The sequence below is a fragment of the Panonychus citri genome, unplaced genomic scaffold (genome assembly GCF_014898815.1).
Source record: "Panonychus citri isolate SS breed McGregor unplaced genomic scaffold, ASM1489881v1 Contig00001, whole genome shotgun sequence".
Classification (NCBI taxonomy): Eukaryota; Metazoa; Arthropoda; class Arachnida; order Trombidiformes; family Tetranychidae; genus Panonychus; species Panonychus citri.
The window spans coordinates 959,223-974,926 of NW_026515406.1; the positions used below are offsets into that span (position 1 = coordinate 959,223).

General features: G+C 31.1%; 2 protein-coding genes across 2 annotated transcripts; both read left to right on the plus strand.

Annotated features, from left to right (window-relative positions):
* The first annotated feature begins 5,387 nt into the window (after nt 1-5,387).
* Nucleotides 5,388-8,764, plus strand: LOC128397216 (uncharacterized). The gene is made up of 2 exons (XM_053357908.1): nt 5,388-5,419; nt 5,755-8,764. Exons 1-2 carry the CDS (start codon nt 5,388-5,390, stop codon nt 8,762-8,764), a joined length of 3,042 nt encoding a protein of 1,013 aa, XP_053213883.1.
* Nucleotides 8,765-8,826: 62 nt separating this feature from the next.
* On the plus strand, nt 8,827-9,663 carry LOC128397221 (ATP-dependent DNA helicase PIF1-like). Its single transcript, XM_053357921.1, has one exon. The coding sequence runs from the start codon at nt 8,827-8,829 to the stop codon at nt 9,661-9,663; it is 837 nt and encodes a 278-aa protein (XP_053213896.1).
* Nucleotides 9,664-15,704: the final 6,041 nt, after the last annotated feature.

Below are 15,704 nucleotides of genomic sequence, written 5' to 3' on the forward strand. Positions count from 1 at the left end.
TTTCAATTAGATGATTAATTGAATAGAGTTCGTGTTTTCTGACCAATGTGACCACTTATTACTATCTTTTTCTGTCTTAATATAATCTAATTGATGCTCATAACAATCTAAGAGCATCAAACAAACAAACTTTTCTCCTCTTGATTTTGAGTTTTCATCCCAAAAACTTTGTCTTTTTCACGTCAGTAAACCAAAATTGGTCGTGGTGCTGCTCAAGGTTAGCCTTCTAACCTTAGGTGCACATAACGGTTGTACTGTTTGACCAGAAAAGATTGAGGAACATATTGGTCAGAAAACACGGAAACTTGAAGAATTTCAATTAGATGATTAATTGAATAGATTTTGTGTTTTCTGACCAATGTGACCACTTATTATTCTTTTTCTGTCTTAATATAATCTAATTGATGCTCATAACAATCTAAGAGCATCAAACAAACAAACTTTTCTCCTCTTGATTTTGAGTTTTCATCCCAAAAACTTTGTCTTTTTCACGTCAGTAAACCAAAATTGGTCGGAAGCTGCTCAAGGTTAGGCCTTCTAACCTTAGGTGCACATAACGGTTGTACTGTTTGACCAGAAAAGATTGAGTGGTACATTGGTCAGAAAACACGGAAACTTGAAGAATTTCAATAAGATGATTAATTGAATAGATTTTGTGTTTTCTGACCAATGTGACCACTTATTACTATCTTTTCTGTCTTAATATAATCTAATTGATGCTCATAATCTAAGAGCATCAAACAAACAAACTTTTCTCCTCTTGATTTTGAGTTTTCATCCCAAAAACTTTGTCTTTTTCACGTCAGTAAACCAAAATTGGTCGTGGGTGCTCTGCTCAAGGTTAGGCCTTCTAACCTTAGGTGCACATAACGGTTGTACCGTTTGACCAGAAAAGACTTCGAGTGGAACATTGGTCAGAAAACACGGAAACTTGAAGAATTTCAATTAGATGATTAATTGAATAGAGTTCGTGTTTTCTGACCAATGACCACTTATTACTATCTTTTCTGTCTTAATATAATCTAATTGATGCTCTTAACAATCTAAAAGCATCAAACAAACAAACTTTCTCTCCTCTTGATTTTGAGTTTTCATCCCAAAAACTTTGTCTTTTTTCACGTCAGTAAACCAAAATTGGTCGTGGTGTCAAGCCTCAAGGTTAGCCTTCTAACCTTAGGTGCACATAACGGTTGTACTGTTTGACCAGAAAAGATTGAGGAATACATTGGTCAGAAAACACGGAAACTTGAAGAATTTCAATTAGATGATTAATTGAATAGAGTTCGTGTTTTCTGACCAATGTGACCACTTATTACTATCTTTTCTGTCTTATATAATTGATGCTCATAACAATCTAAGAGCATCAAAACAAACTTTTCTCCTCTTGATTTTGAGTTTTCATCCCAAAAACTTTGTCTTTTTTCACGTCAGTAAACCAAAATTGGTCGGGGGTTTCAAGCCCAAGGTTAGCCTTCTAACCTTAGGTGCACATAACGGTTGTACCGTTTGACCAGAAAAGATTGAGTAATCACATTGGTCAGAAAACACGGAACTTGAAGAATTTCAATTAGATGATTAATTGAATAGAGTTCGTGTTTTCTGACCAATGTGACCACTTATTACTATCTTTTTCTGTCTTAATATAATCTAATTGATGCTCATAACAATCTAAGAGCATCAAACAAACAAACTTTTCTCCTCTTGATTTTGAGTTTTCATCCCAAAAACTTTGTCTTTTTTCACGTCAGTAAACCAAAATTGGTCGTGGGTGTCAAGCCCAAGGTTAGCCTTCTAACCTTAGGTGCACATAACGGTTGTACTGTTTGACCAGAAAAGATTGAGTGGAATGATTGGTCAGAAAACACGGAAACTTGAAGAATTTCAATTAGATGATTAATTGAATAGAGTTCGTGTTTTCTGACCAATGACTTATTACTATCTTTTCTGTCTTAATATAATCTAATTGATGCTCATAACAATCTAAGAGCATCAAACAAACAAACTCTTTCTCTTGATTTTGAGTTTTCATCCCAAAAACTTTGTCTTTTTTCACGTCAGTAAACCAAAATTGGTTTGGTGTTGTTTCTAAGGTTAGGCCTTCAACTTAGACTTATTTCATTGGAAAACACGGAAACTTGAAGAATTTCAATTAGATGATTAATTGAATAGATGTTTTCTGACCAATGTGACCACTTATTACTATCTTTTCTGTCTTAATATAATCTAATTGATGCTCATAACAATCTAAGAGCATCAAACAAACAAACTTTTCTCCTCTTGATTTTGAGTTTTCATCCCAAAAACTTTGTCTTTTTTCGTCAGTAAACCAAAATTGGTCAGGTTCAAGCCAAGGTTAGCCTTCTAACCTTAGGTGCACATAACGGTTGTACTGTTTGACCAAAAAAGATTGAGGAAACATTGGTCAGAAAACACGGAAACTTGAAGAATTTCAATTAGATGATTAATTGAATAGAGTTCTTTCTGACCAATGTGACCACTTATTACTATCTTTTTCTGTCTTAATATAATCTAATTGATGCTCATAACAATCTAAGAGCATCAAACAAACAAACTTTTCTCTCCTCTTGATTTTGAGTTTTCATCCCAAAAAACTTTGTCTTTTTTTCACGTCAGTAAACCAAAATTGGTCGTGGGGCTCAAGCTCAAGGTTAGGCCTTCTAACCTTAGGGTACATAACGGTTGTACCGTTTGACCAGAAAAGATTGAGGAATGGATTGGTCAGAAAACACGGAAACTTGAAGAATTTCAATTAGATGATTAATTGAATAGAGTTCGTGTTTTCTGACCAATGTGACCACTTATTACTATCTTTTTCTGTCTTAATATAATCTAATTGATGCTCATAACAATCTAAGAGCATCAAACAAACAAACTTTTCTCTCCTCTTGATTTTGAGTTTCATCCCAAAAACTTTGTCTTTTTTCGTCAGTAAACCAAAATTGGTCGTGGTGCTCAAGCCTAGGTTAGCCTTCTAACCTTAGGTGCACATAACGGTTGTACCGTTTGACTGAAAAGACTTCGAGTGGAACACATTGGTCAGAAAACACGGAAACTTGAAGAATTTCAATTAGATGATTAATTGAATAGAGTTCGTGTTTTCTGACCAATGTGACCACTTATTACTATCTTTTTCTGTCTTAATATAATCTAATTGATGCTCATAACAATCTAAGAGCATCAAACAAACAAACTTTTCTCTCCTCTTGATTTTGAGTTTTCATCCCAAAAAACTTTGTCTTTTTTTCACGTCAGTAAACCAAAATTGGTCGGTGTTTCCTCCTTAGGCCTTCTAACCTTAGGTGCACATAAGTTGTACCGTTTGACCAGAAAAAGATTGAGGAAGTCACATTGGTCAGAAACACGGAAACTTGAAGAATTTCAATTAGATGATTAATTGAATAGATTTTGTGTTTTCACCAATGTGACCACTTATTACTATCTTTTTCTTAATATATCTAATTGATGCTTAACAATCTAAGAGCATCAAACAAACAAACTTTCTCTCCTCTTGATTTTGAGTTTTCATCCCAAAAACTTTGTCTTTTTCACGTCAGTAAACCAAAATTGGTCGGGGTGCTGCCTGTTAGCCTTCTAACCTTAGGTGCACATAACGGTTGTACCGTTTGACCAGAAAAAGATTGAGGAACAGATTGGTCAGAAACACGGAAACTTGAAGAATTTCAATTAGATGATTAATTGAATAGAGTTCGTGTTTTCTGACCAATGTGACCACTATTACTATCTTTTCTGTCTTAATCTAATTGATGCTCATAACAATCTAAGAGCATCAAACAAACAAACTTTTCTCTCCTCTTGATTTTGAGTTTTCATCCCAAAAACTTTGTCTTTTTTCACGTCAGTAAACCAAAATTGGTCGTGCTTCAAAGGTTGCCTTCTAACCTTAGGTGCACATAACGGTTGTACTGTTTGACCAGAAAAAGACTTCGAGGAAATACATTGGTCAGAAAACACGGAAACTTGAAGAATTTCAATTAGATGATTAATTGAATAGAGTCTTTCTATCTTTCTGTCTTAATATAATCTAATTGATGCTCATAACAATCTAAGAGCATCAAACAAACAAACTTTCTCCTCTTGATTTTGAGTTTTCATCCCAAAAACTTTGTCTTTTTCACGTCAGTAAACCAAAATTGGTCGTGGGTGCTCAAGCCTAAGTAGGCCTTCTAACCTTAGGGTACATAACGGTTGTACCGTTTGACCAGAAAAGATTGAGGAATACATTGGTCAGAAAACACGGAAACTTGAAGAATTTCAATTAGATGATTAATTGAATAGAGTTCGTGTTTTCTGACCAATGTGACCACTTATTACTATCTTTTTCTGTCTTAATATAATCTAATTGATGCTCTTAACAATCTAAAAGCATCAAACAAACAAACTTTTCTCTCCTCTTGATTTTGAGTTTTCATCCCAAAAAACTTTGTCTTTTTTTCACGTCAGTAAACCAAAATTGGTCGTGGTGTGCCAAGCCTAAGGTTAGCCTTCTAACCTTAGGTGCACATAACGGTTGTACCGTTTGACCAGAAAAAAGACTTCGAAGTGGTCACATTGGTCAGAAAACACGGAAACTTGAAGAATTTCAATTAGATGATTAATTGAATAGATTTTGTGTTTTCTGACCAATGTGACCACTTATTACTATCTTTTTCTGTCTTAATATAATCTAATTGATGCTCTTAACAATCTAAGAGCATCAAACAAACAAACTTTTCTCTCCTCTTGATTTTGAGTTTTCATCCCAAAAAACTTTGTCTTTTTTTCACGTCAGTAAACCAAAATTGGTCGTGGGTCAAGCCTAAGGTTAGGCCTTCTAACCTTAGGTGCACATAACGGTTGTACTGTTTGACCAGAAAAAGATTTTGAGTCACATTGGTCAGGAAACACGGAAACTTGAAGAATTTCAATTAGATGATTAATTGAATAGATTTTGTGTTTTCAATGTGACCACTTATTACTATCTTTTTCTGTCTTAATATAATCTAATTGATGCTCTTAACAATCTAAGAGCATCAAACAAACAAACTTTTCTCTCCTCTTGATTTTGAGTTTTCATCCCAAAAAACTTTGTCTTTTTTTCACGTCAGTAAACCAAAATTGGTCGTGGGTGCTCAAGCCTAAGGTTAGGCCTTCTAACCTTAGGTGCACATAACGGTTGTACCGTTTGACCAGAAAAAAGACTTCGAAGTGGTCACATTGGTCAGAAAACACGGAAACTTGAAGAATTTCAATTAGATGATTAATTGAATAGAGTTCGTGTTTTCTGACCAATGTGACCACTTATTACTATCTTTTTCTGTCTTAATATAATCTAATTGATGCTCTTAACAATTCTTCTTGCTATCATAATGTATTATTTGTTTTGTACTTCCTCAGCCATGTAGAGGTAGACCACGCTCACGAAATACAAGTATTAGACAGAATGATGTTCGTAGGTACAGATATGATAGGAGACGGAGAAATACCGATAATACTTCAAATCATCCAGGATATTACGCAGCATTCGAACAAAACTTTTCTTTCTCATCTAATCTTGGAATAAAAAATGTCAAGTGTATATTTTGTGGTGCTTTCAATTTCGACTTTGAACGAACAGGTCGAGATAAGAATTTCAGTATTTGTTGTCAGAAAAATAAAGTTAAACTTGAGTTACCTCCATATTCACAGACATTAAAAAATCTGCTATTGGATAATCACCCACTCTCATCACTTCAGAGATAAAATTCGCCAGTATAATTGTGCCTTCTCATTCATCACTTTCAGTGCCAAAGTTCAGAATATTCCTACACGTGGACCTTATTGCTTCAAGATCGGTGACACGGTTCATCATTTAATAAGTTCTCTTGAAAATCAGCGATTAGGTGGACAGGTCTATATTCTGGATTTAGAAGAAGCTTACAATGTTAGATCATCGCATCAAGCCAATTCAGGCTTAAAACGTGAGCTAATGAACATGTTACATGAAGAATTTCTCACTATAAACCCATACGCGAGAACTTATAAAAACATGTCAATTATCCAACAACGAGAGGAAGAAATGGCACGTTTGCTTGGATCACCAATCAAAGTCTATGGAATTGAGTTTTTCACTGATTCAAATGATAATCGAGGCCGTGGAAATTTGCCAAACATCTCAGAAATCGCTGCAGTTTTTGAGACTGATGAAGGTACGCCACCAAATAGTCGAAATTTGAGAGTATATCCTGTAGGCGAAGCTCCTAGAATAATCTCACATTTAAGTCCTCACCTTGATCCTATGGCATATCCTATCATTTGGCCTTATGGGCAACAAGGTTGGTCCCCTTTTTTGATTCATAATAATTCCCGCAGAACTTCAACTCGAACAAAACTCACTTTGAGAGAGTTTGCCTGTTATAGATTTTCAGACAGAGAAAATCACTTCAATGCGGCGAATCATTGTGGTAAATTAACTCAACAACTTTACGTGGATATTTATGTAAGGTACGAAGGACTCAGACTATTTTGGATCAGAAAAAATCAGGACAAACTTCGCGTTGAAACATATGCTGGGTTATTAGATTTCGTTTCAGGAACTTCTGAAGCACAAAGTTCAAGAGCTGGTCGCAGAGTAATTCTACCATCTTCTTTCACTGGAAGCCCTAGAAATATGTTCACAAGGTACCAGGATGCAATGGCAGTGGTGAGACATTGTGGTAAGCCAGATTATTTTATAACCATGACCTGCAATCCAAATTGGCCTAAAATCACTGGATCAATTTTACCAAATGAGAAATGGTTCGATCGTCCAGACATTACTGTTCGTGTTTTCAACGGAAAAGTGGAAGAAATGAAAAATTTACTATTGAAAAATAAAATATTTGGTCAAGTAACATCTTTGATTTGTGTAATAGAGTTTCAAAAACGTGGTTTGCCACATTTACACTTACTACTCAATGTTTCAAATCACTGTAAGCCAAGAGAAATTGAACAAATTGATTCTGTTGTTTGCGCTGAAATTCCTGACCCAGTAGCAGATCCTGAGCTATTCAACTTGGTAACTTCTCATATGATCCATGGTCCGTGTGGTATTGTAGATAACTCTTCTCAATGTTTGGACGATGAAGGTAACTGTACAAAAAAATTTCCAAAACCATACCAGGAGCAAACTCAGATCAGTGAAAGGGGTTATCCTCTCTATCGACGCCAGAACACCAATCAAAGATACCCACACAGGACGGGTGGGGTCACTGTCGATGTAGATAACAGCTGGGTTGTTCCATATAATAAATTTCTTATCAAGTATTTCAAGTGCCATATAAATGTGGAAATTTGTTGTACCATCAAAGCGATGAAATATTTATACAAATATGTTTACAAAGGTTATGATCAATCAAACATACGAGTAATAAGTGAGGATGAAAATGGGGTTATTGATGAAATTGATACGTTTCTCAAATCAAGATACGTTGGCCCGACTGAAGCTGCTCATCGTCTATTTGCTCTTCCAATGTACTTCAATACACATACAGTAGTATCCTTACCAGTGCATCTCCCAAATCAACACTTCATAACTTTTCAGGACACAAATGAATTAAACGCAGCAGCAGCAGCAACCAGACACACCAAACTAACAGCTTGGTTTGAATTGAACAATCTTTATGATGATGTTCCTATTTATCCTCAAGTGCCGACTCAATTTGTTTGGTTTGATAATAAGTGGAATAAAAGAGTTTACAGTGTGAGTGACGTTATTGGAAGACTACACATTGTCCCACCAAATCAATCTGAACGATTTGCACTTCGCTTACTTTTATTGAATGTAGCTGGAGCTAAAAGCTTCATTGATTTACGAACACACAACAATGAAATTCATGGATCATTTCAGTCTGCAGCCAGATCACGTGGATTAATCGAAGATGATAGTGAGTGGGTAAATTGTCTCCAGGAGTTGGTAACTGTTTGTTTTCCAAAACAACTGAGAGAAACTTTTTCTTACATTTTGTTATTCAGCAATCCTGCAAATGCTAAAGAACTTTTCGAACAATTCAAATCACACTTTTGTGAAGATTTTCTTAGAGAATTCAATCAACAAGTTTCTGAAAAACTTGCCTTGGATCATATTCAGAGCATTCTCGATGTTCATCAAAAGTCTTTACATGAATTTGGAATAGAACATCACAATAATAATGCCTCGGATATACATGTTCCTATGAGCTCAAGTCGAAGGCAATCTTACTTGAATGAGTCAATTAATTTTTACAATAGTGCCAACAATGAACAAAAATTTTGTATTGATACCATTCTCAAAACTATCGAAAACACCAACCCCGATACATGGTCTAAGGCTTATTTCATCGATGGTCCAGGTGGGACTGGTAAAACATCAATATATAATTATTTGATAAAACATTTAACCGCCAATAACAAAACTGTCGTTGCTGTAGCTTGGACAGGTACTGCTGCGACATTATTGGTGAATGGTAGGACTTCACATTCCAGGTTTGGCCTACCACTAAACCTAAATGAAACCTCCGTATCTTCTATCTCAGCTCAAAGTCATAAGGCTGAAATTTTGAGATCAGCTGAACTTATTCTCTGGGATGAAGCTTCAATGATACCTAATACAGCGCTCAAGATAGTTAATGATCTATTCAAAGATATTATGTCATCTGAAAAACCGTTTGGGGGTAAAACGATTGTTTTAGGTGGTGATTTTCGACAAATATTGCCAGTTTGTCCTCATGGGGCAAAATTCCGACCCTGAATCTATCACTCAAGAAATCTACACTTTGGCAATATTTTCATATTTTACGGTTAACGTTAAACATGCGAGTGGATGATAATGACAATGCCTATAGATCTTTTCTATTGGAAATTGGAAATGGAAGTTATAACAACATTTTACCACCCTATGTTATCTCATTACCTTCAGATATCATGATTCCCGCCGATGATAATCTTATTGATTATATATATGGAAACAATCCTGATATTTTCACAAGAGATCCATTATTTCTAACAGATAGAGCTATTCTCTGTCCAAAAAATATACATTGTGATGAAATTAATGAAAAAATTGTTAATATGATAAGTGGAGAAGAACAAACTTATACAAGTTTGAATACAGTTGTTGATGATGGTAGTGGGTCGAATATTAACTATCCAACAGAATATCTTGACACTTTAGAAATATCAGGTTTACCTCCACATAAAATCAAGTTGAAAAAGGGTGTGGTTGTCATTTTGTTGAGAAATTTGAATCTGAATGCAGGTTTGACTAACGGAACTAGGTTAAGTGTAAATGAAATGTATGCAAATTCAGTTAAATTTACAATAATTACTGGACAAGCAGCTGGCAAAGAAGTTTACTTACCAAAGATAAATCTTTTCTCAAATGACCAATCTCTTCCATTCACCTTCAAGAGGAAACAACTTCCTGTTAAAGTAGCTTTCGCAATTACAATAAATAAAGCTCAAGGGCAAACTTTGAATAAAGTTGGTATTTACCTCCCTGAGCCAGTCTTTTCTCATGGTCAGTTATATGTTGCTCTTTCAAGAGCTAAAAACTCACAAAGTGTCAAAGTTCAACTCCCTTCTTCACGAGTAAACACAATAGCTCGAAACTTAACTAACAATGTTGTTTATAAAGAAGTTTTATCATAATTATAGACGAAAATCACCATAAATAAAATTAATTGAAAACTAAAAGTTGCAATATTTTTCATTCGCTTTTAAAAGCGATCATGTTGATCGCACGCCCCCTTGTATTGATAATTATGAATATTGATTTAATCAACTCTAACACTTAATTGTGTTAAATTTACCAATCAACTTGTGAAAGGATCATTAACTTTTTTTTTTATTATTGCAATTGATTTAACATCCCAATCATTAGTAATCTGATTATGTTTTGATTAAAATTGATTTAATCATTTTGTTTTAGGTTAAATATCAACATTGTCAAACAATTTAAACAATTTGCTTAATATTTGATTAGTTAATTGTAAATCCTATTAACACACAGCCTACAGGTAAGCTTAAAGCTTTTCAATCAATAATCAACAATCAAAATCTTTTGTTTTTCTCAGTAATCAACTAATTGTAAATGTCAATTTAATTTAGTTTCTAATTATTTTGGTTAATCATTTTCATCCCTAATTTGATTAATAGATAAATAGTAAAACAATTTTCAGATGAGGGACAAAATTGATTACAATTAATTGTTAATTTCATTGGGAAAGTAAATACCGTTATTGTTGTTGTTAATTGTAATTTAGTTTAAACTGAAAATGAATTTAAATTAATTGATTAACTAAATTAAAAAGGTTTAATATTCAATCAACGTTAACATGATTGTTGTTGGGTGGTAAGTTAATTGTTTACAATTAACTAAATATCTATTTATTATTTATCACTGATTCCATTGGTTGTATTAGTTAATCAAATGAAATGAAATCAAATGATTAATAATAATAAATTATATTAATTGAATTAAATAAATTCAATTGAAATTGTTAATTCCTTGGGAATGTAACCCTTTTTTTTGCAACTTAACAATTTAATTTAATTGTTCGGGTAGTCGTAGATTGTTGAAGTAAACAACTGATTTAAAACTAATTGTTATGATTAAAAATTAAAAATTACAATCACAATTTATTAATGACAACTATGTGCTTCTGTTACCAAACAATGTTAGTATTAATTATTACACATTTAAGTTAATATAATTATAAACAAAAATATTAACAAAATAATTAACTTACCTGGTAAATTGTAACCTTAATTGTTTCTAAATATATTATTCAACAATCATCATCATCACCAACGATTATATTAGTGTCATTAGTAATAATAATCATCATCATCATTCAAACAATTAACCATCACTTTGTAGTTTTACTTGTATCACAATCAGAGAGTTAATTGTGTTTAATTCACTTTGAAATTCAAGTCATGAAGCAATTTAATTAAGGAGTGTCTCTCTCTCTCTCTCTCTCTCTCTCTCTCTCTCTCTCTCTCTCTCTCTCCTCATCATCATTATCATCTTTAAGATTAAAACTAACGGGTTAATATCAGTAGTCACTTCTAGTCATCATCATCATCATCTTCATCATCTTCATCATCTTCATCATTGTAAATTGAGATATCGTTTTAAATTCAGTTTGGGTTGGTAATCATATTTTATATTTGTAATGATGGGGTTGCTGTTTAATCATTGACTGATTTAATCACAATTATTCAGTGAGGATTGCCTTCGTTAGTATGATGATGATGATGATGATTAACTTTGATGATTATCAAGAGAGTTAATTGTTCAATGATAATAATGCTCACGGAATTTGGTCAAGAATTTAGCTTTGATTGTTGTATTTGATAACAATCGGTCAAGGTAACAGTCTCAGTGCTTTAATTGTTAACTTGATTATTGATTCAAAATTGCAATTAGTTGATCATAATCATCATCATAACTTTATTAAATACTGTATAATCATTACACAATTAAGATACTAGAAAATTAGATGTTATTTAAATCCTTTTTTTGTTCATTCATCATAATTGTTACTCAATATGATTAAATCACTTTAATCATCAACTCTAATCATCTTGATTGTTACTTTGTCTGACATCAATATTATAACATTTAAATTGTTACTTGATTGTTATTTATATAAACTTTACAATTGACTTTTATTATTTATATCACACATTTAATTTGTATTGTGATAACATTTTATTTAGTTAATCATCAACAATCAAATCTTTCATCAATCATCCGGATTTTCATGTTTATTAATATATAAATTGTTGGACAATAAAACAATTTACTTGTATTATTACATTGGATTAATTTTAATTGTCTCTTAATTGTTACTTAAATTTGCTGAAAATTTTCACAATTACACAAAATTTTCAACTAAATTTAAATTGTAATGATTAAAGAAATGAGCGATTCTACCAGTTAATTGTTTATTCATATCTAATCACTTTGACCTTTCAACAAATACTACAATCAAATTAAATGATTACAATAATTGATTGTGTTAATTAAGTGTGTGAGTGTAAGTTGAATAAAAAAAAGTTAATTGAAAAAAAAATAAAATCAAAGATATTAATTAGTTGATCATGTTGATAATGAACTTAAATTGATTAGTTAGTGAGTATAAGAAATTGATTCATGAAATAACAACAACAACAACAACAATTTATTAATCATTACGATAACAAGGAACCAAATTATTGAGAAAATAAATTGTGATGAGATTTAAAAAATTCATGATTTGAGAATCAAAAAAAAAAGCAAATCAATGATTAACTAATCATGATTATTAATAATGATGATGATTAAAACCTGGGAAAGGTTAATTTTTATACTCACATGTAAACAAATATATATTTTACTAAGCAATTAAAGTTAATTGTGATTAGTATAACAAGTAATATATAAAAAACAAAAAGCAATAATGTTGAATAATAAATAGCTCACAAATTGTAAGTGTGCCATTAATAAAGATGATTAAAGTTAATCAAAAGTTAATCATTGACTCGCCCAATTGATCAATTGACTATGACACTTAATTTAATGAATGAATAATAACTTGGCTGAAGTAAAAACAACAACAGCAATCAACTAATTGTCAATTTATATATATCACATCTAGTTGGAAGCAGGTTAATCAAGAGGTAATCATATAAAATATTAATGATTAACAATTTATTAAATAACTAAATTAAAGCTTTAAGGGTTTACTATTAGTATTAATATTGATAATTATGAAAGACAACAACTAAACAATTTCATCTGATTTTTATGGGTGCAGTTAATTGTTGGAAAGCCGTTGTAGTTGTAATTCATTTAACTAATAACTATGGCGTGATATTGATGATCAACATTTCAATTAAATTGCCTGGGGTAAATTTCATCCGATCATCAACTTGTATCATTATCATTATCATTGATGATGATGATAAAATTATAATCATCAATGATGTTAATTATCATCCAATGTGCATTATTAGGTTGATTTAAAAAATGTGAGAAAAAGTGATTCAGAGAAATTGTTGATTTACTAAAAGAAATCAAATTTAACCTTCAAGCAATTTAGTAAGAAATATGAACATTTTGTTATTAGTTTTAAGCAATAAGTTACTTATTATTATCTCATCTTCATCTTCATCCTCATCTTCATCCTCATCTTCATTTTTATCTTCATCATCAACAATAAAATCAACATCATCGCCATCCGATTATCGTATTGACAGTAACCCAAAAGGATGATGATGTTTTCGTTAATAATAAAGTCTCAGGTTTCAACAAGACAACATCAATTCATCTTCATCATCATGATCATCCTCATCTCTTAGCTTTATCGTCATCCTCATCATCTTACTTCCGGGCTCTACCTTGTATTTAACGTTGATGATGAAGAAGAAGCAAAAAAAATGATGAAAATGAGTAGAAAAATGAAAAGATTTAATTTCAATGATTCTAATTATGATTGATTTTCCAGCTTTTTAATGATAATTAACGTTTAATTGTAAGAAAAACTGAGATGATCAATGTATCATCATCATCATTATGATCAATTACTTTTAATTGTTTCACTTTTCTGCTAACTATCTTAATCTATCATCGTTGATTGTTTAAAATACATTTGATAATCAATTGATTGTTGAGATTTTTTTTTCCTTCTTATAAATGATTCAATGCTCATGAATAATGTTAACATCATTAACAATTAACTTTAATCGATGTTAATCTTAATCATTAATATTAGATAATCAACTGATAATTGTCTCATGATCAACTAATTGGTTCCTTCAAACACTAATCTGATTGACTGATTAAGGAAAGCAAAAAATTGTGAGAATCAAAATTATCCATTGACATAACATTTACTTTAACTAACTGTTATTAGACCTCACTAATTGTTAATTTTTTAATAAGTTAATTGTAATAGTAAAACGATTAGTATACAAATTACATTGTATTGGTGATTTTCTCACATGATAATTGTGATTAAAATCAAGTCATAATTAAATGGTGATGAAAAAAAGTGTCTAAACATTTGATTCCCTTGAAAAAAAAACTTTTATCCGATTTTGTGATTAATCATTAGAGCTCAATCTTCATTAAGTTAATCTGAATCTCAGCTTTTTCTCTTGCCTTAATTATGATTAAAATCAATCTCATCATCATTATCATTTTACTAATCATCTTAACTTTTTAGTTTAATTTTTTTGCAACATTGTAAACAATTAACTAACTGTTACTGATCCCTCGTTACCTGTTACCTGAGGCTTCATCAGATTTCCTGTGTTACCTTTAAATTGGAAAAAAAACTTCCAAATTAAGATAAGAATTAACTGATTGCAATAAAATTAGAGTTAAATCATTCTTTCTGATTCCTTGTCTGAGAATGTGTCTTTAATTACAATTAGTTAACCATTTCCGTAATTAGATTAACAACTAATTAAAACAATCTGGAAAACTTTGTAAAGTCTAGCAAGTTAATTAACGAGAAAAACTTTTTCTTAACTTAAAAAGTTTTTGTTTTCAATTTGGAGCCAAAATTTTACTCGAAACTAAATCAGTAAATTGTCATTGGTTATCCTTTAATTGGATCCATCTACTAATCTAATTTAAACCACTACTTTTTACAATTAAGAGGATTACAATTAACTCGTTTGATTATGAGTGGAAATCAACAAGTTGAAGATTAAAATTAATTCAATGATGATTAGTTGGTTAAATTTAGTTTCAATTTGTTACAATTAAACTGATCCAAAGGATTACTTTGAATATTGTCAAATGGTTTAGTTGTTAATTGTTGGAAATCTATTTGATTTGGTTTCTCAATTTGGTTAGAATTTTTTTTCAACCTTGCTAATTGTTGTGTTTAATTGATTAATTTACATGAAATTTGTTTCTTGTTTTAATTAAATTTAATTATCTTGGGCTTGATAATGATAAGCATGTTGGTGGGTATTTTTTAATTATGAAAATGTTTAATTAGACCATTAAACTATTAAAGCTAATTAATCAATGAAATAATTGATTCTGTGTTAATGTTATTCAATCAGGAGCTTGAAAATAAACAGTTAATTTATTTATTGCTGTTTTGATTTAGTTCAAAGTTAAATTGGATTAATTAAAATTATATTAAAAAAGAGTCTTTATCAAGGATTAAATGTCAACAATTAACTATTTTTCAATCAGTTTAAATCAAGTTCCCATTTTGTTTGATTAGAAAATTAATTCCTCTAATATAATATACATGTAGATGATTAATTGTTGCTGATTGTTGAGTTGATCTTATAGTAGGGAAAAATGTAAACAATTTACTGATTGTTGTGATTAAATTATGCTATATATTTTCAAGTGATTCCATTAATCAAGATGATTTGACCAAGTTAATCAGTTTAAATCAATTAAAAAGGTAATCACATTAATCTTACAAAAGGATCTGAATAATTTTCCCTTGAAAAGTTGAATCAAAATAAATGAGATGTTGATATTTAATCAGTGGAAATAATCAACTTTAATTGTTGCAAAATGGTTCAATTAATGTTAATCATCATCAAAGGTAAATCACGCTTTAGACAGGTATCCAGGTAATTACAATTACTTAATCAACGAGCTAATCATTGATATGATTAAATAGTAAAGGAAAAAATTTTTTTCAGAAAAACAAAAAGTTTTGTTA

Coding starts and splice junctions, on each gene's coding strand:
- LOC128397216 (XM_053357908.1), top strand. CDS start 5,388: ATGTATTATTTGTTTTGTACTTCCTCAGCCAT. Junction 5,420..5,754: donor TTTTGTACTTCCTCAGCCAT/GTAGAGGTAGAC, acceptor TCATCACTTCAG/AGATAAAATTCGCCAGTATA.
- LOC128397221 (XM_053357921.1), top strand. CDS start 8,827: ATGCGAGTGGATGATAATGACAATGCCTATAGATCTTTTCTATTGGAA.